This window comes from Haemaphysalis longicornis, unplaced genomic scaffold (genome assembly GCF_048455015.1).
Source record: "Haemaphysalis longicornis isolate Haplotype H1 unplaced genomic scaffold, Haemaphysalis longicornis Haplotype H1 scaffold_1, whole genome shotgun sequence".
Lineage (NCBI taxonomy): Eukaryota > Metazoa > Arthropoda > Arachnida > Ixodida > Ixodidae > Haemaphysalis > Haemaphysalis longicornis.
The window spans coordinates 472,134,284-472,159,541 of NW_027526203.1; the positions used below are offsets into that span (position 1 = coordinate 472,134,284).

The window sequence follows — 25,258 nt, forward strand, 5'->3', positions numbered from 1 at the left end:
CAAATTTTTCTTTGTGAGCATTATGTTTGCCACCCAAGGTTATCTTGGATGTCAGAGCTTCTTATTGCAAAGTTGAAGCTACCGCTAACAAACGTTGCTGGATGCTTTTATACCCTTTCCAACAGGTGTTCCAATTGTGCCATTTTAACACAATTTTATATTTTTGAGCCAAGCTGCACCAAAACCATGAAACCATGGCATTCGCGCTCACGTCGCTGGCTACTGTTCAGACCATGAAACCATGGCATTTGCGCTCATGTCACTGGCTACTGTTTAGATTTTTTGTTGTTGTTGTTGTTAGAATGCTTTTTTAGTGTTTGTGCTGGCACTGTGGTGTGATATTAAGTTACTGTGATCGTTGCCGGCACCGGCAATCACGGTGGGAGAAAAATATTGAACAATACCCTTTTCTATACGCGCCTCATTTTTAATGCAAGGTAACACAAAAGCAAATTCTCAAGAAGAAAGTGAGGGGTGGGTTCATTACGCAAGTGAATACGGTACTTCCTTTACTATCTCTGCATGTGCAACTGCAGTTCCATGGTGTTACATTTGTTCAAACTTGTCATCAACTTCTGGGAACAGGGCCACCCTGTAATGCCTTGTGCTTGGAGCATGTTTTTGTGTACTGGACTGTATACCCCTTTCACACCTGCACCTGCTTGTGTGTGCGGCCGTGTAAGGTAGTACTGCTCAGAATGAAAATCAATGGGCTTAGAAATGCCAGCAGAGGAGTGGATGCTAGCTGCTGTGGTTCTGTGTTTCCGCGTTAGCAGTGCAACGTTGCTCTTGGCAGCCATGCGTCTTTCGTTGTTTCTTGCATTTGTTGGGGCCACAAATTGTGAGGCACAGCAGTGAGCTTCGTGTTGGGCAAGTTGGTACGTCTTTGGCGAGTTGGAGCATTTTTGGTGCAATAGAAGAACAGGCGCGCACAGGAGGGACAGGATGAACGCCACTTGTCCTGTCGCCCTGTACGTGTTTGTTCTTGTTTTGCGCAAAGCCCGCGTTTATTCACCAGAGCCTCGTATTCTGCGTGTGGCTCTTTTTCTGTCACTGCCGCGTAGTGCCCGCACTAGTTCAGTCATACCACAATTTCGTGAACCTTGTGTTAGCGTTCATTCCGTGGGAAATAAAAAAAAAGTTTGCACCATTATTTCTAGCAGTTTAAGATTGGGCTACTAGTATGTTTCAGTCTGATTTTTTTTTTAAGGTGCATTTATTGAGCGAAAAAATGCACAAAATTCGCGCCCCCATTCTGGTGCGCAGCAGTGGAAGGGTGGCACTCCGCCCTTCCTCTCAGTCGCGTGCACCCGATGTGGTCCAAAGCCCCCGTGGGAGTGAGAGCTGGTGCTTTGCCTTTGCTGCAGGCCTTGCCAGGGCCAAGTCTGTGCCTAGTCGTACTTACTCGCACGAGGTGGTCACCCTCTGGTATCGGCCACCGGACGTGCTCCTTGGGTCTACCGATTACTCCACGTCGTTGGACATGTGGTGAGCCCTTGTTGCTCCTCTCTGTCTGCTGTTTCGTTGATGGAAAAGTTGCCCCTGGCGTGTGATAGACGACACGAGAAATTTCTTTGCAGCGCTTGTTTGTCCCACGGGCGTTGAGATATCTTGGGAAGTGCATTGATGTCAGCTTCCAGTCTCGGCAGTGCACTGGAACTTTATTGGGCATAAAAGTTGGTACGTCGTTTCAGGCACTTAATGCAATGCATTGTGGCTAAGTATCATGGTTCTAATTGGTTGTTGCATTGATTTCAGTTTTGTGGTTCTAATTGGTTGTTTTGGGGGTTTAATTGATTGATTGCATCGTGTTTTTGTTTTGTATTTTTACCATTGGATGTTTTTACCATGTACTGGACCTTTGTTCCTGGCATGAGAGGTTTTGTACTAAATGGGAAAATTTGATGAGAGGACTCGCAAGCATATATTAAAATGAGAAAACTGCAGTGTCTGGGTACAAACATTACATACGCAAAAAAATTCAGTGCCCTTCTACTCTGTGAAGAAGGGTGACCGGCTTAGCTGGGCGTAGTCCAAGAGGTTCACCGAAACAAACACACCATTTGCAATTTGCGATTGAGCATACGACCTAGCTAATCAGCTGAATGAAGCTTGGACAGACTAGAGTTCTGTTCTATAGAACGAACATGGGGCAGTCTTGACAGCAGATAAGAATTCCACAATATGTACTACAACTTTGCTGTGAACTGTGTAGTTATAAAAAGTGGATGAAACTTGGCATAATAGTCCTAGTGGCTAATTGTCAAATGATTTGTGTTGGGATAGTTTCAATAAAACATGAGTTACAGCCATTTTCTGTAAGCTTACTCCCTCTGCAGACGACTGTGCATTGACAGCGGCCGGGAATAGTGTAACCTGTACAACTTCACTGTGAAGTAATTGTGACAAGTAAATGAAACTTGGTGCAATGATAGTAGTCCTAGCGGCCAATTTGAGTATAGTGTAGACCGCTTATAACGTATGTCGCGGGAGCCGCAAAAATCCGCACTATAACCAAAACACGCGCGAATTCAACCACATCGCCACCTATCTCTCAAGTCTACCTATATTTATCATCACTCAAACGCACAGCACTTAAAAACGAAGGCACGGTCTATATTTCGTGTTATTTCTAACATCAGCCGCTGCTGCAGGGCAAAAGCGCAGTCTCACAAACGGGGAGCGCGGCTTTAACTTCCGTTGTGTTTGTTTTGAAAGACCATGGCTGCGTTTTTAGCGTCTATGAATAGATGCCGCAAGACGTGATAAGAACTGCAACGGTTTTTTTTTTTTAACCCCACCTTGTGTTCACGATGCCGAAGGCGGCTGCTTATCAGCCCAACGTACTGGTGGTGGAAATCTTCGGCTTCGCGCGGCTCGAATGTTCAGAAAGGGGAAGAGCGGTGGCTTATCTGCACAACGTTCTAAAGCGTGAACCGCGTGGTAGATTTGGTATCGCGAAAATGTGCAGTGCACGCCAGCGCGGATACAACTGGCGTGGTGTGGGCGGCACGGTAAGAGGCGGCAAGATGGCGTCGGCACTGGCCGTGAAGCGGTGCAGGCAGTTCCAGTAAGTTCCAGCGACCGCTTCTAACCGCTCGCTGAAATGCCGCACGGGGCGCAAGCGAAGATGCTCATGCAAGAAAAGAGCTAATAATGTGGGCGAAAAGTGGAATATAAACTGCCATCTACGCTGCTTGTGAAAGCGCCCATCTAAAAATACCGCGGCAATAAGCCTAAACATCTCTGGCGCGGCTCCCGCCATTAGGTACGCGTCTCCCCATTGGTGCAAGTCGTCAGGCTCCTCCCACTGCCACGCGAAGAAGCCACCGCGAGCGCGGAATCGTCGATACGAGCACGAAAAAAAAAAAAACACACACACACACACACGCAACGCCGATGTGCACAATTCGTGCGCGAAAACGGGCCATGCGGTTCACGATTATTTAAATCAACTTGCCGCGCGCGGATGGGGAGTCTGTCGCTATCTTCCGAGGTGCATCAAGCAAGGTCAGTTGTGGTTATCAGGTACGCGCGAACTAAAGGGTGCCTATTTTTTTTTTCTTTGGGTGTCTACGTTAGAGGAGGGCAAGGGGTGCACGCTGCGTCAGATGGCCGATTTCATCCTGTCTTTTTTCTTTTGCTACCCTAAAACGATGCCTCAGCTGCGCCGGTCGATCAGCAGACCCGCCGAAAAACCGCACTATAAACGGTATTGTGCTTCGGCCAACCGCATCTTAAGCGGTATGCTTATGCATTGAGTTCTATGGGAGGCAAACCGGTGGTCGCAAAAATCCGCGTTATATCCGGTCCCGCACTATAAGCGGTTACGTTATAAATGGTCTACACTGTAGTTTTTTCAAGATACGTACATTAGGTTGAGAACTGCAGGGCATTCACCAGAAAGTTTGCTTTGCTGCAATATAAAATTTTGTTGACGCGACTTTTTTATACGCACTCTGTCGAAGCATGCAGTTTTGGTCAGAACCTTGCCTATAGCAGCTCTGCTGTAAGATCATGTTCTCCTTCTATCACAAAGTGGCCAAGTTCAATGAAAATAGCACCGGAGAAACATTTTCAGCGGCAAGGGAAGTTTGTGTGTCTGGCACAGCCGCTCAAGTTTGCAGAGACAAATCTTTGCATCGTCATAATCATCATCAAGAGGGCTTGGTAGGGGCGAGAAAATGTTCCCAGGACAGGGCAAGGGGGCAGAGGGGGTGGGGGGCGCAAGCAGAGAGCATGCATATGCACCTCAGTCACAGGAAGCTGGGCTGGGAAAACAAAGGGATATACTCGCTTCTACATCTATTAGTCGCAATTGTTACCTGATGTGTTCAGCACGTGGGTCTAAGATTTTATTATAGCATCTTTTGGGGGAAATTACATACTGTCAGCTTCCCTTCAACACTGACTACTTTTGCTCCCAAACAGAGTTGCACTCGTGTATATGTGGGTGATAAAAACTCCAGGTGTTTGCTTTAATGATCTGCCAGAACCCTGAAGAGCTCGAATAGGCTTCAGTATTGCTGCTGGGGGAGGTTCCCGTTTGAACTTATTCCCGTTCAACTTTCCCTCTTGTTCCCTCTTGTTTCAAACAGGCACAAAACGACCTTCCCATTTTGCCTGTTACCGTTTGAACCCATTCCCATTTCAACTTTCCCGTTTATTCCCTCCTGTTTAAACCTGCCGCAAAACGACTTTCCACTTAATTTTCCCATTTAGCTCCTTCCCAGAATAACGTACCCAGTTCGGCTCAAGTGACTCGGACCGAGGTGTACTATTTGGATTGCTTGCTTAAATTACAGGAGTCCTAAAATTCCTGAAGTTCACGTGTGTTCTACTTCAGGGAGCCAGATCAGTGACATTTTCGCAGTTTCACAGCGCTGTTTCCAAGATGTCATCGTACCAACTTGCCCACCTCACCACCCTCTTAAAAATCTGTGCACTGTCTCTACAGGGTGTCCCAGCTATCGTGCACCAAGTTTTAAAAAAAGAGCAATGGCATTTTTCGAATAAAACCTAATGCATAATGTTTGCAGTACTGTGGAGAAGCAGGCTGTATTTTTTGTTAATGAGAAAATTGTAATTAGAATGAGAGACAGCTGGGCGAGTTGGAAGGGGTTCATTTTCAAAATTTAACTGTGCGAAAGACGGATACAAAAAAGGACACGGACGAGCGCGGTTGCGCTCGTCCGTGTCCTTTCTTGTATTCGTCTTTCGCGCAGTTAAATTTTGAATATGAATTAATTGTAATTAATTATATAACTTGAAGTACTCTCCTAATCCTCAAAGTGTCAATGAGGAACTTGTAAGTACCCACGAGAGGCATCTAACTGCGGTATTTTCAGCGGAAACCTGATTGCATACTCATTTATTCTGACTGATAAAGAAACCGTGCGAAATATGAAAAATACCTTGTGACGGCGCTTCTGCCCACCTCATAAAGCAGCGCCCTCAAATAAGTGGATTGAAAGCAACTGCTTCGCCTGCCATCCGCCCGAAGAGACAGCCTGACAGCTTGATAATGTTAGGCAAGAAAGGAACAGCAACAGCACATTTTGCGGCGCGCGTGTGGCAGATAAGGCACAAACGCCACAGTTCTTTTTTTTTTTTTTTTTTCCTTTTCTGTTTTGGCTAAATCAGAGGCAGCCTGTTTGAGGTTTGGCTAAATCAGAGGCAGCCTGTTTGAGGGCATTGCTTTATGAGGACGCGGGAGTCCCATCGCGTGGTATTTTTCACATTTCACATTTGAGTACATACGGGAAAAAAGTCTTTTGAAAGCATAATTTTTCAGCGTGATTGTTTCTTTTCTGAGGAGAACCATGAATGAAAAAACGAACTTGTCTCATTCCATGCAGAAATCAGACGAAAGAGAAATGCGACAGCCTGTTCTTCAAAACGCTTCAAGAGCACAGTATCAGGCATTCGCAAACTTTTATCGGCCGGAAAAATCGGCTGTATGATCAATTCCATTCATTGCTGCATAGAAGTTTTTACAGTAATGCAAGGCCTGTCCCTTGGATGCACATTTTTGGGGAACACTTAAAAATGTGGTGACACATATTTTCGGAAATTCGAATGGGTTGAAACGATACGAGTTCAAATGGGAAGAGCGGTTTGGGGGCGGGTTGAAATGGGAAGGTCGTTTCGGGAACGGGCGCACATGGGACTGGTCAAATGGGAAGTGCGTTTCGGGAATGGGTTCAAACGGGAATGGGTTTTTTCAGGCTACACCCGCTGGTGGGCCCTGATGTGTGTCATTTTCTCAGTGAGGATCCATCCCCCCCCCTTTTCCCCCCCTTCCCCCACCTCCCCTGGAAAAAAAAAAACAGTAGCACCTTGGCTAGCAAACAGTGATGACTTAATTAAACAATACACCAGAACCTGAAGCAGGCTGTAATCTCTGTTGTAAAAGGCTGGTGAAAGCAGCCTTTTAGAAGAGAGAGTGAATCAAGGAAACAAGGAAAGGAACATCTTAGAAGATCTCGGCCTGCATGAAGCTGCATGTCTGCAGGGGTGGGGCAGGGGAAAATGTAATGAGTCTCTATCCTGGAAAATGCACTGAATAGTTAATTCCATTAATAGCACTGGTAAAACCACATAGTTATACTTCAGTTATGTCTCCACCCAGGCCACACATGATGACCCTGTTTTAATGCTGTGCACAGCCACTATGGGGCTGTGGGAGTGCCCCGCACACAGATTGCACTCGAACGATGTTGGCCCAATTAAGGGGCTGTACAGCAAGCAGCTGCACGAAGCCCTTCAAAGAAAGGGAAATGAGTTTGGTAAGTACTTGTGGGTGCATCGGGGTCTTCCTGTACTGCGAGGCATCACACATTTTCTGCAAAATAGAAAAATATACTCCGTCTTTCGGGTGTGACTTGGTTGGAAGCACCTTTCCGAAACGCCAAGTACTTGCTCTGAGAATCTAATCTGCCAATGCATGCTGGTGCAGGGGAGTTGGCTGCATTTTCATCGAGATGATCACGGGTGCAGCTGCCTTCCCTGGTGTCAAGGACACAACTGACCAGCTGGACAAGATCTGGAAGGTGAGGCTTTGTGCACTGAATCCTTCTCTCATGCTCCCTCTTGGTCTTCAGCTGAACGAAACCTTCTTCACTGCCCCGGCTAGTTTGTATGTTTGAATTGCTAAATCATAGCTTTGGCAATGCCATCATTGTGTCATGCAATCACTGTGTGCCTAATCTCTCCACTGAAGCCTTGTCGGGTTGCGAGGCCTGGTATAAAACAAACATAAGCTCGACTCGTGTCAGGGCTTTTATCAGGCTGTCAGTTAATGCAAGGTATCTTGCCATAAACCTTGTTTTAGAGCAGGTGCTCTTCTCTTACAGTACGGGTTCAAAGTTATATTGAGCAACTCCCTCTACAGGGCACGGTTTCGAAATTGTTTTAGTGCGCATCACTTTGGCACCCGCTACTGTAGTTTGACGGCGGCGTTGTCCTCGTTTCAGAGTTATTGAAGGGAGAACCGAAGTCCGAAAGAAAACTGGACCTCCTAACTCTAGAATCCCCCCCCCCTCCGCTTTTTTTTTGTGACGCTAGCAGTGCGACAGTTTCCCAGACTGTTTGCAGGCTTTCTTCAGTGCAGTCATGATAGGTCAGTGGTTTGGAGAGCAGTTCCTGCCTTTGAAACTGCTCTGAGGGGGAGTCCATGCGAGCACATCGGACACTAACTTCTGCTGCCAGCAGCTCAACAGTCCGTGTCTGCTCAAAAGAATTGATGCAGAAAATAGACCTGGGTCACAGAGTGTTGCAAGCATCAGTTCCTTTTGCTCCACAAAAATAGGGGACCAGGACTTCAAGCTCGTAAAGAGAAAATGAAAAGGTTTTAGATCATATAAAAGAATGGTTGACCAGCAGCAAGTACATATTGATTATTTCTCGTGAACGACATATTTTCCTAATACGTGCAATAGAAGTGGCCCAATACACAAACAAAAGTGGCCCTATGCTCGGTCCCCATCGGGGCGCACGATGGCGGAAGAGCAAAGACGGCAGGCGAAAACTGGCCGGGGGTGCATCATAGCTGGGCATCTGGTCCGAGCGGCTGCCTGTGCCGCACTTTTTTCGCTGTGTGTCCTTTGCAGGCTCACCACAGGAAGAATGCTGCTCAGATTTGCTTTTGTTGTTGTTGATAGCACTTAAAGTAAAATCTCGTTATAACCAAGTTGGAGGGAACAGGGGTTGTAATTGCTTCATTATAGCTAATATCCACTTCTACCGACAATTTACATGCAAGAGAGGATGTACTCACCAACGAAACCCACAGCAGCCCACAAACAAAAAAAAAAAGGGGGTAAAAAAAAAACACACCAAAGAATCATTACTTTATTCACGCTAAACGACTCATCCATGATCATTCGACAGCACACAGCTGGCAGCTCACTTCGCAGAGAAAAAGCGCTTGATAGATTTTTGCCGCGTCTTGTTCAGGCGAATGATGACTTCTCAGCTGCAGCCGCAATTTCGAGTCCGTTTTCGCTGTCCAAGTGAGCGCCAAAGCGGCACAGCAGGTCGGCCACCTCCTGGTAGTGTGCCTGGAGGAACATGCAGGCGTCCTATCGGGTGCCTGGGAGACGCGCGCCCTCACGCCTGTTGCCAGGCACGTGCAGCCATTTTATTGCGCTTTAGTTGGCGGCCCATAGCTAGCACGAATTTTGAATTACCGCATCCGTAATGCGACGTATGCCGTCCCTCGCTATTGTAGAACTGACGGGTGCCAAAAGGGTGCGTAAATGCTCGTTGTAAAAAAAAAATAAGTTTCGTTATACCCATTGCAAGGAAATTTTTGCATCGTTAAAACGAGGTCTTCAATAGATGGGTGTCTGTGGGAATTTCAAGGGCAATTATTATTCCTTTGTTATATCCACTAGTTTGTTATATCCCATTTCATTATAGTAACGAGATTTTACTGTATTTGTACGATTTTCATGTTCAAAAAGTATTCACAAATGCCACACCAGACATTTGTTACCATGCCGTGTTCCTAAGCGGGATAATATTATGCCGGGATGTCATGAGGTGGCTGCGCTTGATGACAGCAAATATACCACCCTACGTTGGATGTTTTGTAAAGTGCTCTATATTACTTTTTTTTTTTTTTTTTTTGGCAGTGACAGACATAAATGTTCATATCTGATGCTAGAGATATGAAGGATGGTGAACACTGCTACGCTTGGCCCCAGGGTGTTACTGGAAATACTTATTTTGTCAAATGCGTCAGTTTTCTTGTGCTGCAGGGCTTAGAACTGTTTTCTTGTGCTGTAGGGCTTAGAACTGTGTTCAAAAACATAACTTTTAGTGAAACTCAAACAAGGTTCCAACCTTGATAGAAGTTATCGCCCGGCTAATATGTAGGTAAATAACATTCTTCCAAAGTAAAAGAACCACCAAGACCGCAACATTACTTATTTTGCAATTATGCATGCCACGAGAAGATATTTGTCTGGAATAGGAAAAATACTGTTCCAAACCACCAAAGTACAGTGAGTTTGCGAGTTGCTAAAGGGGGTTAATTAAGGGGGCTGCGTCATACTAGGGGCTATTTATGCTGTGCGCCGGCATATTGTAACCTGAGATGCACTGGTTGCTGTTCTCCACCTGTGCTCCAGTGATTCTTTATCGATAGGAAACATTCCAAAGCAAAATGACCCATAAGTCACGATGGGAATAAAAAAAATTAGGAACGAAAAGTGCATGTACAGCCATTGTCCTAGCGATGGTGAAACAGGCCAACGATTTATCACAGACCCTTAGAGATTATTGCCAAAGGTAATAGAACTACCTTAAAGTAGAACTACCTTAGAATAGAACTACCTTAAAATAGAGCAGTGTGCAGTCTACACTCCGGTTGCTGGTACGTGAATGACAGTGGCAACAGACATCCTTTTTTTTTTTTTTTTTCTGTTGCGAAGTAGTATGTACCAGCCAAGAAAAGTTTTGTGTCTGCATCAGCAGGAAACGCCAGACTAAATGAAAGAAATTACTGGCACCGCCAGGAATCAAACCTGGACCCGAATAGAGAAATGGAGCGACAGCCTGTCGTCTTACCGACTAGGCTACACCCACACGAGGAGACGGAGACAGACAGTGTACTCAACTAGCACAGCGGCGGGTCTACCACCTGCACTCATTCAAAGCCCTTGTATGAAGTGGCAACTGCATAATGTATGATAACGGCGTTCATGTGGTTTAAATTAGCAGCGAACAAAAGAGCGTCTGGAGAGGGGGGAGACAGTGAGGCAACAGCATAAAACAAGAGTGAGGGGGAGGCAGTGGGAGAGATGACGCCAGAGCCGCGTGTGCTGCCCTCCTCCTCACCCTTTGCAAGACGCTCCTCTCCATTTTATTTCTGCCGTCGCTGCTGCGTTCGCTTACTCGGTTATGCAGACGCCGCCCCCGCAAAACCCAGGTAACGGCTGCCACAGTCTCTGGGTTCATTCACTCTTTGTAGAGCCACGTGTGTGAATTCAAGTGACGTCGCATGAGAAATCGTGTGGGTGTCGCTTACAGCTTCGCAGTTCAACCACCTTCACAGCGTGGATTGGAGCCAAATTTTTTCTGTGTTGCTTTTTGTTGGGTATTTGCATTTATTATGCACATTTTGTAGCAACCTTATCGTTTTTTCTGCTTTGGGGTTATGTAACAACAAAGCAGAAAAGAACAATATTGAAACCAGCTCATTCCAGTCTTGTTGGAACAAGCCAGATTGCGTCACCCTTCCACACACCCCACTCCCCCCCCCTCCGCTATGTGTGCGTGCTTGGAGAGGTGTCAGCCGTTGCCAGTGACAGGTGTGAAGTTTTAAAAAAAAATCAGAAACTGGAAGTGGTTTGCCCTTTTGCTACCCACATTATGTTAAGGCGTTGCGCTGCAGAGGACAAGGTTGTGGGTTCGATTCCCGGCCGAGGCGGCCGCTTTTCTGATGGAGGCGCAAAGCAAAAACGCCCGTGTGTACGAGCTTGCCTCGTCGCCTGCGTTGCATCGGCGCTTTAAACCCTACAATCAATACCCACAATGTGTATTATACATAATCCGGGGCTAGCCCGTGTCAGGGTTGGCGCCTTGCTGACACAGAAAAGTTGCATGACACATGCCCATGCTCTTTTGTTGGCAATGGGCTTGGCCTGAAATAATGATTCAGGATTATAGTTTAGAAAAAAAAAAAAAAAATATCAAACAAAATTTTGTCAGAGTTAGAATCGACTTTTTTTTTGTTTTGGACGATTGTTACTGCTTTCAAAATGCTGTGAATGCTCTGTGCATCTGGAGAGCTGTTGCTGACTGTTTATTATCTTTTGAAGATACTGGGAACCCCCACGGAAGAAACCTGGGAAGGTGTTTCACGGCACAAGAACTACAAGCTGCGTGAGTTCAATGATGATGCCGGCTGTTGCCCCTTCTCAAAGGAAAAGTTGCATTACCATCCTTTATTCCAGAAAAATTTGGCTTGTACCCGGGCCAGCCTCTGAAGCAGGCCTTCCCGAAGCTGTCAGAGATACCACAGGCGGACGAAATTGCCAACAGATTTCTCCAGGTATGCAGTAGTACTTTCAACTAGAAACATGATACATACTGTCTCTGTCAGCCATTGCGGAGACTTGTTGGTTACCCCTGCAGGTTTCGCATCAAAAATGATAAAAATACTTCAAAGCAGAGCCAGAATATTCCGAGGCATATGGCGACCATCGTGAAACAATATGCCCTAGTCGTTATTTTTAGGGAATAACTTTAGAGGAAATGATCGGGAATAATACGTTTAAAGAATAACTTTATGGAATAATAGCGTGCAAATAACTTGTAACGGGGGCATTTTTGCTATCGTGTGTTACTGAGTTACCACTATTGCCGGCCACAGCGGTGGCAGCACCCGCAGCTCTTTATTTTTCTCAACCGCATCATTTTATGGTCTCACAGCCAGAGGTCTTTGCCAACTGATGCCATGATGTCGCCTCCCCTCACGTCAGAGCAGTCTCGCACTGATGTCCCAGTCAATGTAGTTAGCCAGGCTTGTGCCTTGCAGCGCCTCACCCAAGCCGGTGTATTGACGGGTGTATTGCACCACTGCCAGCCGCCTCCCTGTTAACACTTCCTGTTGCCCTCTGATTGGGTCCCGGGCGTGCAATAGTGCGCATGGAAAGCACACGGTAGAAAAAGACTTAGGGAAGAAGCCAGTGCGCATTTAAGCTTTCCAGAGTGCATGTTCATAATTGAGCTTTTCAGCATGCATGTTGAGCAATTTCCAAGTAAGAATACAGTCGACTCCTATTAATGCAAAGTCCGTGGGGACCGCAAAACACTTCAAATTAACCGCACTTCCAATTGAACAAAAATCACAAGAACAGCGTTGTTATTAGTTTGCAACACGTCTCTCTTCTTGCTTTCATTCAGAATGTCGACTTTTGTCGCCAAGACGAGCGTATAACACAGGTTGCTATACAATTGAGACAATGTTAAAATCAAAGCCTAAGAAGGTTGGAAAACAGAGAGATGCATACGCTGGCACAAGTCTCAATTGGCTTGCTGCTTTATCAACTGACTGTGCACTGCCTCAGCTGCAATGGCGCCCACAATGGTACAGAACACGGCTCTGTCGTTGCGCTTGAAAATTTTGACTATTATCGGGGAATGATGGTCACCCCGGTGTTGTTTATTTGAAATGACTTCCAGTTAAACGATATAATGGGTCTTCGCTTCAAATTATCGAGAAATTTCTTCCGTTGGGTTGCGTGTAAAATTGCCAGGACCAGCATACTTCTAATCAACCGAAAATTCCAATTAAGTGACTTTGAATTATTGAGAGTTGTCTGTATACAGAAAGTGCAGCAGACTTCTTTAGCCCCCAATAGAGATAATTCTAGTAATAACTAGCTGTGCATTTCCTTTGGATATTTAGATAGTTTTTCTCCCCCAAGAGATTATCATTGAGATTCTGTGTTTTATTAGGATACTTTTCCAAAAAATGTTTTTGGGCCATGGGCTTGTTTTGAAAGTGTTCATCATGTTTCTAGATGGATACTAAAGTTTTGCACTAAAAGGAAATCTACAAGTTAACAGAAGGCAGTGATGCGAGCGAGCCTTTCTATTGGTGTTGGTACTTTGTGCTTTTAGCGTTGCCGACAGAGCCAGTATGCTCAAGCACTACACTGACCTACACATTCCCATGCTTCATTGCAGAATTCACCTGAAACAACAAAAAAAAAAAAAAAAAAAAACCTGACCCTGAATAGGGCTCTCATTGCCACAGTTCACGAGGAGAATTTTTTGCTTCAGTGTCTGATCCCTTCAAAGGACACTGACGTGATTTGTAAACATTGCGGGATTACTAGCGCAAATTGTAGTCTGGAGTCTCTAGGCCATGTTTCGACCACTCTCACCGCGTTTATGCAACTTTACTAGTAGAAAAACCAATTCAAATATGCTGTCTGCCTCTCTGCATTCTTCTTGCCGATTTCCTATGATGTTTCATATGACGCTCAAACGAGGTGGCTTGGCTTGACTGCACTATTGCACGGCTCGCTTACCCTCTGACAGAATCATTCGGCCCAGCGTTTAGTCGGCCAGCCGCAGGTGGGTCGTCACAGTTCGTTCGCTCAGTTGTAACTAAGCCATGACACGTTTGTACCTGAAAGAATGTGCCTTTAGTTTGTTAGGTTGTAGACTGTATCAAGCTCTAACTCCAAGCAGCTCCACACGAGCGCACATGAGACTCTTCGCTGACTGGTACACCAGTAGAAAAATCTAAGGTCAATTAAAGGCGGCATAAGAGAAAGCATCGCTGATCCCAGTTGGTTTATGGGTAAATTCCGAGTTGGTGCTAGCTGGTCCTGGACCAGCTAGGAACAGCTGGGCCTAGCTGGGAATTTAACCATAAACCAGCTGGGACCAGCTACATTTTCTTTTGGGGGGGAGAAGAGTCAGCGAAGTTAATATAGGTACTAAGGAAATAAAATCAACTCAAACTTTTATTTACAGCATAAAACCAAGGTGCGGGAAGCACTTTTTTGCACTAGGTGAACTAGCACAGCGGCCAGCAGCACAACCAATCATTTGCAATCGCTTTTGTGCCTAAAGGTTGCAGTCGCTAGAGATTAGGTATTTGTTGGAATTTGGGGACGCCTACTTCACGAGTGTTATTCAAGAAATAGTTGTCTAAGCTGCTTGGAATGCTACAACTAAATAAAAATGTAAACTGGCCATACGATACATACTTTATATCTTCATTCCTGACGTCACTGGCTAATGGCACAAGTGGTCTGGAGCGCTAAGTATATCATTTTGCAATTCACAAGTTTGAATTTTGAAATTTGAATTTGTTTGTTTTTGGGCAATGTTTTTAATACTGAATTCGTCATTTTTGCGCTGTAACGTTCGTTGCTCCACGAAGGAATTCTGCAGACTGACACTGATGCACTGGTGAGTTCTCGTTGGCGTGGCGTTGCCATAAGCAACGACTGCTTATGGGCACAGTCCTGAATCAGCTGACCTGTGGCCTGTTGCGAACACGCCTCTTAATTAAGATACAAGCACGAGCCAGGCAAGCTCCAAAGGCTGGGAAAAGTGCATTGCATTTGAACATCTCCGGTGACGTGGGGGGCGTTCATCCTATGTGTACGCCTTGGCTCCTGATCGTTACGATTCCAAACCATGCTGGCTGGCTTATCTGAAGCATTCTGAAGCATTCTTGAGATATCGGGAATGCCCAGCCAATGATAGCATTGGATGCCAAGCATGTTCTTTCACAGAACCGAGACTGGAACTGGTTTGAATTCTAATCGTGGACATTGTCCAATCACAGTAGCACCTCGTATGGATGTTACTACTTTAGTTGGTGCAGCCGCCACAGACCGTGGGTGGTAGTTTTTCTTCTTTCATGCCTTATAAAATAAATATCACTTTATCGACCAGATAAAGGATGAAAAGTGTGTTTATTTGAACAAATATACACAATGCAAGCAAAAAAAAAAACTTGACCAATTCACTTCAGTGTCAAAGTCTGCGCAGTAATGAGTATCGCCTGTAGAATAATCGAAGCACTCGCGTTTTTATCACAGCACACATTGTGAGGCTGCATGTGCCTTTCTTCCCGCCTGCTTTCCAGCTTCAACCTCAGAACAGGATCTCAGCTGTGGACGCCTTGCGGCACAGCTATTTTGCAGACATGCCGCCCAAGGTGTACGATCTCCCTGACCGTGAGTGCCAGCTTTTCCTCTGGTGTGGACTGCAATTATGCACCTGGACGCGTGTACAGGGCAGGCCGAGCCCTAATTTCTGAGCTGCTGTTTCGCTAGTGTGTTCTCATGGAAAAAATTGGCTGCGTTTCGTGAAAGAAGTGAAGTATAATGAACACAGCAAGTGAAGCTTGAATGTCAAAAAGCACAAGCTTCCTTAGGAGCACTGACACATTTTTTTTTTTTTTGCGATAAGTAGCTAGTGACCTACTTATCACCTGTAAAAACCTCATTTGCTTCAGCGTGCGACGGTTGTTTAATTAGAGGCATTTTCAAAGCGGCCAGTCGCAGTTTCGGTTTCAGCGGGAGCGAACAAAGCTTTGAACAAAGCTTTGTGTGAACAAAGCTGACCACTAGACCGTCGGAGGGATATCACAGAGCAAAGCTACTGTAGCACTGTCGAATCTGCGTCGCCGGCAGTTTCTGCGAATGCCCCCCCGTACTGATCTCCTGAGCCGCTTAATTAAAAAGCGACCGTGGACATGACACAGGCGCTGCGAGTGCGAATGCTACCACAGCTGAAGAATGACGCGCGACGCTTGAGACAGTGGGTGGCAAGACGCGCTGGGGGCAGCCTGGGATCCGGTCTGCCTACAGATGTGTTCGGCTTAGCACTGCGGCGGATATTCGATTGCCGCTCTCGTAAGCGGTGCAGATGACAATTTTTAATGCAACCCGCCATCGCATCATTAGGTCCTTTTTCACATAAGCTGCCATGGTTGGGACTTGGGTACAATTTTGTACAGCAGTAACAAGCTATCACTCTAACTACCTGCACCACTTCGCGGCCGTGGCCGCTGCCTGCACAGCGACCGTGCGGCTCGCTCAGCGGGCTTTTCGTGTTTCCGGCGCGTTTTCGCGTCCAATGTAAATAAAAAGTACTAAAAACTGAGTGCCCGGACTCGCTGTAGAACTTTGGTCGCGGCCAGCTGCCCAATGAGCCGACGAAATCACGGCGCCTCCGCCGCCAACGGTCGGGTCGGTTGTTCTCGAGAGCAGATGCTCCGCTCTCCAATTGGAGTGGCGAGCCGGCGAAAAACGCCGGCAGTGCGGAAGCAGCAAACACAAACTCGTGACATGTTTAAATGTTGTTTATTTACAAAATATCCATGGGATGTCGATTGCGCGTGGTCCTCTGCTGGCTGCTCGGTTGCGTTTCGCACACTTTAAAATTGATTTTAAGTATGTTCTAGGCTGTATTCGCCGCTGATATTTTGAAGATGATGTATGTGTGTCCACAATCTATTTCCGAAGTTATATCGCCTTCAAAATTTTGTGTCAGTACCCCTTTAAGGAACACGTTCAGTTGCAGGAAAGTTAGAGCTGAACACGTTCAGCTCTAACTGTCCTGAGTGTAATGAACTTTTTGCTTCCATACATGAAAGTAAACATTAGTATTCGTCTTGTTATTGCAGCACCTGCTGCGGTGGCTCAGTAGCTGAAGCATTGGGCTGCTGAGACCAAGGATTCAGGTTCAATTCCTGACCATGGCAGCCGTTTTTCGGATGGAGGTTAAAAGTGAAAGTGTCGATATTTTGGCACATGTTAAGGATCTCCAGGTGGTCAAGGTTAATCTGGAGCCCTCTACCACGCTGCATTTCATAGCTAACATGTAGCTTCGGTGCGTAAAACCCCCAAAGTGTAATATATATATATATATATATATATATATATATAGCGAATCAGAATCGGTCCGAGTGGCGCTGGCTACCACCCCCAAGTGCACGAAACAAAAAATACCTTAACATTAATACCCAAGAAGGTGGAGGGGAAAATCGCCCTGCCGGTAGCGTAGTGGTTATCTCACCAGACCGGTATTCTGGAGGTCGTGGGGGTTCGGATCCCATCTGGCGGGGCATTTTTTCACCACTTTCTTTCTGACCCAAAAAATTCTTCATCTCTTTCTATGACCTAACGCATTCCCCCCTTTGCTTTCCGAGGTTTTCTTGACTGCCAACCCTTATTCTATATATATACACATATATATATATATATAAAGAAAACAAAACATTACGCATATTCGAAGCAAAGCATCAATACATATCTGATGCAGGCAGTGTTCTTTTAGTTGTAAATACATGTGCACTTGATATTTGCTGTAGGAAGCAAAAACACGTTTAAAATATTTTGACTAAAAAAACTAGAAGAGCTTGTGGCGAAGCCTAGACCTTGTGGCGGCATTCCAACAGTAACAAAAGGATCATGTCGCGCGAAGAGTGTAACATGGGAAAATTACCCCACCGTGTTTATCATGGGAAAAGCCAGACGAGAGTGGAAGAGCATGAGAAATGGGTGGTGGAGAGAACGGAGGCATTTGCTTAGCAGGGGCAGCAGAAGGCTATTACCTTTCAATGACATTTACATCGAAATGAGTAGATACGCGGCCCTTTCTTTTTTTTTTTTTTTTCTTCTCTTCTTTTTCTTTTTTGCTTGTTTGTTTGTTATTGCAGCAGCTGAACAGGCGTAATCTGTGCACAGTAATTTTGAACTTCAAGGAGAATACATAGCTCAGATTTGGCTTATTTCAGCACTGTGTCTACACCAAGCGATCTCCGAACCCCGAGAAGCATCTTAGTGTTTGGAGATCGCTTTCCCGTTCAACGCTTCCGTGGTCTGTGCGTGGTACTGATGCCCTTCCCTCTCTATTTTCTCCCACAGAGGCATCCATATTCACGGTTCCTGGTTGCAAACTTAGTCCAGAGACTTACAATCTCCCCATGTCTGTGATCAAGGCAGCGGCCAAACTGCGATGTTAGCTGTGATAGGACGTCCCCATAGTCTCCAGTGCTTGGGCGTCGGCAGCACACCGAGAGGAGCCCACCCTTGGTTGGAACGTGGACATCCCTGGAGCAATTTTTTTTTCATTCCTGCCAACCGGAAGGGGTGAACCATGCAGAGACAGCACACCGGGCTCGATGCAGTTTTTACGAGTGTCACCGCCATCTTGTTGAATGTGCGTTGGAAGCATTTTTAAAGAGGTAACTTATTTAAGGACGGCTAAGGCTCGCCAGTGCGTGTGCATGTGTGTGTGCGTGTGAGGTCTGAGTGTGTGTGTGTGTGTTGGTAATGCAAGTTGACAGGCCCCCTTGCTTTCCTTATTGTTGTCAACCTTTTGGGGGTGTCAGATCTGTGCTAGCTTGACATCAACTACTGCAGGACAGCAAGTGCGCCGATGTTGCTGGCATTGTGTGCATCCATCCCGCTGACCTGGTGCTTGCTGCTAGCAAGCCTGACGTTTACCAATCACCACTGTTTGCTGCTGATGTAGAATTTGAGGGAGACTTTCTGGTGGCACATTTCCGCGCTGTGGAGCACAGTTCTTTTAATCCAGCTCATCCCACTCCTAAGTTTCTTTTCTGGCTCCTAAGTCCCGGGTGCTCAGGGCTGAACTTTGTGCTGTCACTGCAGTCGGCAGATACACCTTCTTACACAGCGCAAAGATGTACCGCCCCCACAAGGTTGTAATCCAAACTATTGGCTGAACAAGCTGTGTGCGTACTTTATTAGGGTGCTAGGGGCTGGAGTGGATGATAGTTTCATGGTCTCGTAAAATGTGATCGTCTCAGCAAGTACTAAATCATCTAGACAAAACAAGATAGAAAGCCGTTGAGGGAAGCAACGAAGTTCACATCACTATCACTGATTGGCTGACCAAAGCATCCACCATTTTGTTTGAGCTTCTGCCATTGTGTAAATGGTTGGGGCAATGGAACATTGTAAGCAATTTCCCGTTTGAAGCTGTAATGAAATACAATAAGTTAGAATGGCCCTGGCTGTTCTTTCGGAAATAGGCAAAGAGCAAGAAACTCAAGAGTGTAGTATAATGAATGAGGGTGTGCAAAGTACACAAACATAGGAGTAGGTTTCTACTGAAGCCAGTGTTATTTCAGTTTCAGTTGTTTTTTACAACTCTCTTCTTTCTGCATTCTGTAGGCAGTGGTACATAGGTAGTCTAGTGCTTGCACCAGCAGATATGCCCTGGTTGGTGCACTGAAATCCTGCCACCTTTGGTAGCTCCCTTTGTGTTCCTTGCGTTTTGCTCCAGATAGCGACCGCGTACTCTTTGGTACTTCTCTTCTCTTTCCTCTTTTTTGTCTGGTCATTGAGGCACGTGTGCAAGCGGCGCAGCATTTCGTGCCCTTTTTCTGGCCCATCGGCCGGAGTGTTGTATATGTGAATTCGCGGCCCTTCCTGTTTGGAGGCTCGCATGACTGTCCATCCTGTGAGAGCAAAACGATCGAACCCCTTTTTCAATAGAGGGCTTTTTTTTTTTTTTTTTTTTAAAGGTCTTTGTGCCGTCCGTGTGAGTTTTCAGAGCTTTTTCTGCATTTGCGTGTGTGCGCAGTCCAGCACTCTGCCACTTTTGCTATTAGGTTTGCTCTGTGGAGCGCGGGGAAACTTTTTCACTCTTCCAAGAGCAGAAGTAGATGAGCATTGCAAAGACCATTTTTAACAACCAAACACCCATGCGTAGCCTTTGGCCTACCTGTCTTGGTAGGGCCCAACCAGCAGTCATCATTAGAGGCCAGATTTATTTTTCACGAGTAAGTGGGGCATGCAGACTTTTATGGTATTCCTTTAAGTACCAGTAAAAGTGCTGTCCTAAGCCTATACTCGCTATACTTTGAGTTCTACTTTGATATGAATGATTAATAAATGGTCACAATGCTGTCCATCATTGCTGGCCCAGGGTTTATTGAATTAGGCCATTTCCCTTTAGCGAGGCACATGGCACTATAGCAAAATTTATGGAAGTGAAACGGAAGAGTTGTTCCACTAATCCGTCCCCAGAAAAGTGCAGACATATTTGCGGTGGTTGTAATTTTTGCAGTCTTCTCTTGTGGGTGTAATGGTGCTCCAGGAAGTCACTTGTTTAGTTTTGCTGTTCCAGTTCCAAAGTCCTTTTTTCTTTTAAAGTGGGGAAATTGAAATCGTAAGCGCACCAGTAATGTCTTGGAACAAATGGAGAGCCTTGGAAGATTTCGGCTGAGCCAGGGCAATGCCAACACAACTGTAGCTTTAGTGGCCACGCCTTTGTGCAGTCACAGTTTTGCGGGTGGGTGGTAAAGAAAGTCGGCCTATCTGTGCATCCTTCTTGGCTATGCAATGCTGGAAGCATGGAGCAGATTGGATGGGAGGGGGTTTCTCAGTCGAGGGCTGTGGCATGTATAAACACCCTGAGACACCTCAGCCCCGGTAGCGGGGGCCTACTGGGCCTCTACACGCATCTCAGCGTGTATGCATGTGTGCATGCGTGCATGCGTGTGTGATGCACTCACAAAGACAGGCAACATGTGGAAAAGGTAAGCAACATGTTTGTAGGGAAAAGGTGCTGCTGCACTAGGGTTTAGGCGAAGGATGTAGGCACAAAGAGCGCTCACTATTAAAATGTACTCGCATGCTTTATCGTACGTCCTTTCATGAGGTCTGTATCAACAAAATTAAAAGGCAGTCACCAGTGCAGGTGTATTTCATGGTCTCAGCTTGCAGCCAAGACCCAGTGGCACGTGCAGTGAGAGCAAGCACAAGTATCTGCAGTGTGTACAGGCTCGAGTGGCTGCAGTTGTGCCAGCCTATAGCCTCTCAGCAAAAGCAATTCCTCCAATTTGGTCTGATGGCAGCTCACTGTGTGTACTTCACTAGTGAACAATTTATTTTGACCTATTCTTTGTACGTTTTGGCGTGATGTAATGTAAGGAAATCTGCCACAACCATAAGGCAAGGATAAGAATGTGCGTGGGTACCTTGGGCAATTACTATTGCTTCCACCTCGTTCGCCTACACCCTGGCAATCATGGCCGATACCAGTGCCACTGCATCAACCTGTTTCATTTTGGCTTTTGCCTGCCCCTGTGTGTGTGTGCGTGCATGCATGTGCGTGTTATCCAAAAGGTCCCAGCTATCGTGAGCCCAGATATCAAAAAAACTGGTGCATGACGGGTGCATTAAGCCGAGATTATGTGGTGTAGACTCATTGCCTGCATAGCAGTGTTGTCTAGTTAATCCTAATTTCTGTATTACCCATTCTATGGCCAGTGGAGAGCTCCTAACATGCCTGATTCAGCTGTGTCACACCACGGTTCTGACCTCGCACAGCGTTGTCGTGTCCCTTGGCTGCGGGGAAGGCACTGACGGAGGCACTGCGCAGCAGACTGGGATGATATTCAATGGAGATTCAAGCCTTTTCTTGCACCAGACAACAAAAAATTTTTTTTTCTTTTGTTGCAAGCTGGCATGCTCAGTTGACTTGCCACCCTTGCAAACTGTGTAAGCCTTACAAATGTGGCAATCAATGCAAGCATCAAGGATTGCCCATGAATGCAGCTGTGTTTACACATGTGTGGACGCAATTTTACATGGCACTTTCGGTGCTTTTTGCCCAAGAGATATTGTCACACAAGGGGCAGCACTTTGCAAAGCACTGGAGTGGGTGTTATTTTCCACATATTTGCGATGAAATTGGTAAGTTAAGAAAAAACAATTTGCTAACTAATTAGAGGCTTCAGATGGCTGGGATGCCCTGCATGTGTGAATGTGTGTGTGCATGTGTGCATATGTGCATGTGTGAATGTGTGTGTGCTGTGTAATCAGAAAATGGACAAGGACGGAGAAACACAAGTAGACTGAATGAGCGCTCATTGTCTACTGGTGTTTCTCTGTCATTGTACAAAAACGCCTGTTTGTACGAGATTTCGGCGCACATTAAAGATCACCAGGTGGTCAAAATTAATCCGGAGCCCTCCACTACGGCGCGCCTCATCGCCTGCGTTGCGTCGGCGCGTTAAACCCTACAATCAATCAATCGATCAATTCTCTGTCCTCGTCCATTGTGCTCTTTTTAATTTGTTTGAAGCCATGAACCAAACTCGCCCAACAAAGCATTTTATTGCGCCATGTTTTTTTGCTCCTTGTCACCTTGATGATGGGGCTGTTGTGAGATACCCGCTCATTGTTCTCCTTTATTCGGGCATAAAAGCTGCAGCGTAGAATCGGCTAAAAGGGAGGCACATGACAAAGGGAGTGCTTCCAGCATTGAAAAGCGAGCATTTGGGGTGCACAAGGCCGACTGCACTTTTCCAGCCTCAGCTCGCAAGCGTCGCCTGCGCATGGCTTGGCTCTTGGTGTTGTAGGACTGAGCCACCTCCAAAGCTGGCCTGTAGGCTGCAAACTGTGAGGGCTGCAAGTTCTACTTCGCATAATGCCACCTGTTCTCCAGCAGGCCCAGCTCTGCTCGGTGTGCACGCTTGAGAAATGGCAGCCCTTGCCACACGTCGCAGCAGGCAGTGGTCAGCGAAAAGACAGTTGTCTCTTGTTTTTTGAACATTCTGTTACAGATATCTCGTTTGGTACGAACGCCTAGAACCTGTAACCATACGTAGGACATAGGGTGCCTGTGGCGAGGATCAGGTCTGACATTTCGATGGGTATGCTTTTCCAGGCCTGAGGTGTCAAGCTCACGTCGTGGAAATGTGCCAGCTACCTTTCGAGTGGTGTGCGAGAAAGTGTGACCATTGTGCAGACTAAAATAAATGCTCAAACGCGAATGCCTCGGTTCTTAGCAGTGTTATCAGGCAGCCCCAAGGGCTGTGGTGGTTTACCGCGTGTGCAGGGCACTCCTGCTGTAAACAAATTTGTTGTGTTCATTGCGGCGCCCATTACGGCTGTCCTCCCCCACTTCACGTTGCCTCGAACTGCACTTAGCAAAGCACTTTGTTACTCCTGTTCGGCACTGGAGGTGCTTTTGTTGCTGCTGCAATTTAGTTCTGATACGCTGTAAGAAGAGGGCAGACTGTGTGCATAAATATACTAGCTTCTTTTCTTTTCTAATTCGTGATATTTTTCATTGCCACTGTGCTGCTCTTCCCTGTCCGTGTTGGCTACAGCCTGTTAGTAATTGGGCACAGCAGCTTCAGTTGCAGCAGCAATCACACGAGGAAAACGTATCCCACGAAGCCGTATATAAAATGAGCCCAGAGTCCTGTCATGTTGTACAGAGGTTTTTGGTAATAGTAGGAAGCGTATATGTGCGATCAGCAATTGCCAGCTGACCCAGCAAGAAGCTGACCGGATCAAGGTTGGTCAACAGTTCATTGCATTTCACATGTTTGGGTGGCAAGGCCTACAGTGGGAGTCAAATGGAAGCAGTGCGGGGCACTTTGCTAAGCTCGGTGAGGATGGGTTCAAAGGGGCGAGCCAGGTGTGGCGTCGGAGCTTGTTCGAGAGGCGTGCCACAGGTGAGAGCGGTTTGAGGCAACCTGGAGAGGGGCAAGGCTTGCTCGTTGCTTGCTGCACCGCCTGTGCCCAGTGTGTATTGGTTGGTGTACAATAGATCTGCTCATTGGTCTGAAGTGCTACGTTGTGATAATGCCGTTTAGCTCCTCCTCTATTTATGGGTTGCACAGCCCTCATTTCAGCACAGTGCTGCTGTGTGCGTGTGTTTGCGATAAATTGCCTGTAGCATACCCATGAGAGAATCTGTCGTTTTGAGTCATGTTGCTTGTTTACCATCTTTGGCTGTTTTGTTTTTTGAGAGCAGCGAACTCTTGGGGGTGATTTCTTATATTGTATGCTACGTGTTTTCTTCGTCTATCACATATCCAATATGTGGTCAAATATACTGTGGCTGGTCACTGTAGTCTGATGTCTGGGTCTTTGCTTCTTTCAAAAGGTGTATGCAGTGTGGGATCATGGCCATTCAGATTGAATGTGTGCGTGTGGCCCACATGTTGCACCAGTCTCGTTAATTCGCATTAAATGAATCTTGAAACATGTTCGGAACATAACCTCAACTCCCACAACAGTGAGGTTACGTGACATCTGAACCAAACATCGTTTTTTCACAAACAGCAGAAGGTCCATATTTGCGCAGCGAAATTTGCCACCTCTTTCCCACACTCGCTTTGAATTCCCACCACCCTTCGGGGCACTGCTATTGGTCCTCGCTGCCTGCCTCTGTCAAGGTCCCTACTGCTGGTCAGCATATTATGCACTTTCAGTGAGGTGTTGCAGCACGAACATCAAGCGTTAACCTATACACAGGCATGCTTTGTGGAAAGGAATTGTGTAAGCTGCTTGGTTTCACAGCTGCTTTGGAGGCTGCAAATGTGCACTAAAGCAGTTGGGGGCACCAGCTTTCCTCTGCTGTTCAAATTGTCCTTTCTCACGAGTGTAAAAGGACTCAACTACACACATTCATTTTTCCCACGTTTGCTCGTAGCGTGTTCCACAAACTAAAAACATTGGGCCCGCTGATGGATACGTCAACAAAAGCACGCACAACAGACGTGGCTGCCACGCTGCAAGACCAGCAAGACCAGAGCATAGACCAGCTCCTGGTGATGTGCACACCACCAGCCTGTTGTGTCCCGAGCCAGCGTGGGGGTGCTTTCCGCAATGTGCAGAGACTTCGTTGATTTTTTAATTCTGCCTTAACCTTGGCCCCCGGCATAGCGCAAGGATATTTAATTCTAGTGGAAGTGTGAGATTTATGCATCTCATTATGCTATGCCAAGTGGTTCCAGCGAAGCATGCATACAGAGGAGAATTGTGCCAGAGAAGACTAATAAAAATCGGTGTGCAAGGGTAGGAAATCTGCTCTAGAATAGATAGCAACGTGGACAAATGCCAATACAATACCTTTGAGAAATTGTCCGAGGGGATGCATCTTGATGAGTTGCCCCCATTGCATTTCCACTGTTGTAAAGGAATCCTTCATGGTCTACTGTTGTGGCATCCCACATTTATTGTTGAAGTTTGATCACTAGGACCAAACGTCCAGACGTCTGGTCCAAAACAGGACCAGACGTCCTGTTTTGGCTGGGACAGTCCCGTTTTTGAGGTACGCTTCTGCGTCCCGTCTTTTTGTCCCAATAAACCATCGCGTCCTGTTTTCGCAGGACTGCACAAGTATGGCATTAGGCACTTTAAAATATTTACCAAGGGAGCAAAATTTAGATCTATTTTCAGCGAAGAACACGTTAAAAGTTCCCTGCCGAAGACGGCTT

At 46.3% G+C, this 25,258-nt stretch overlaps 1 protein-coding gene across 4 annotated transcripts in view; it reads left to right on the plus strand.

Moving 5' to 3' along the window:
* The window catches only part of LOC144156262 (cyclin-dependent kinase 14-like), a 172,319-nt gene extending 147,474 nt beyond the window's left edge, over positions 1 to 24,845 (plus strand). For 2 of the 4 annotated variants that reach the window (XM_077688189.1, XM_077688188.1), the window contains 6 exons: positions 1,368 to 1,488; positions 6,959 to 7,052; positions 11,328 to 11,391; positions 11,463 to 11,560; positions 15,125 to 15,215; positions 17,913 to 23,895. In XM_077688189.1, the coding sequence (XP_077544315.1) occupies positions 1,368 to 1,488; positions 6,959 to 7,052; positions 11,328 to 11,391; positions 11,463 to 11,560; positions 15,125 to 15,215; positions 17,913 to 18,010 (566 nt within the window). In that variant the 3' untranslated portion in view covers positions 18,011 to 23,895. Of the gene's footprint in view, positions 1 to 1,367; positions 1,489 to 6,958; positions 7,053 to 11,327; positions 11,392 to 11,462; positions 11,561 to 15,124; positions 15,216 to 17,912; positions 23,896 to 24,471 lie in introns of those variants that run through there. The other 2 variants (XR_013319731.1, XR_013319730.1) reach the window with 2 other exon arrangements.
* Positions 24,846 to 25,258: the final 413 nt, after the last annotated feature.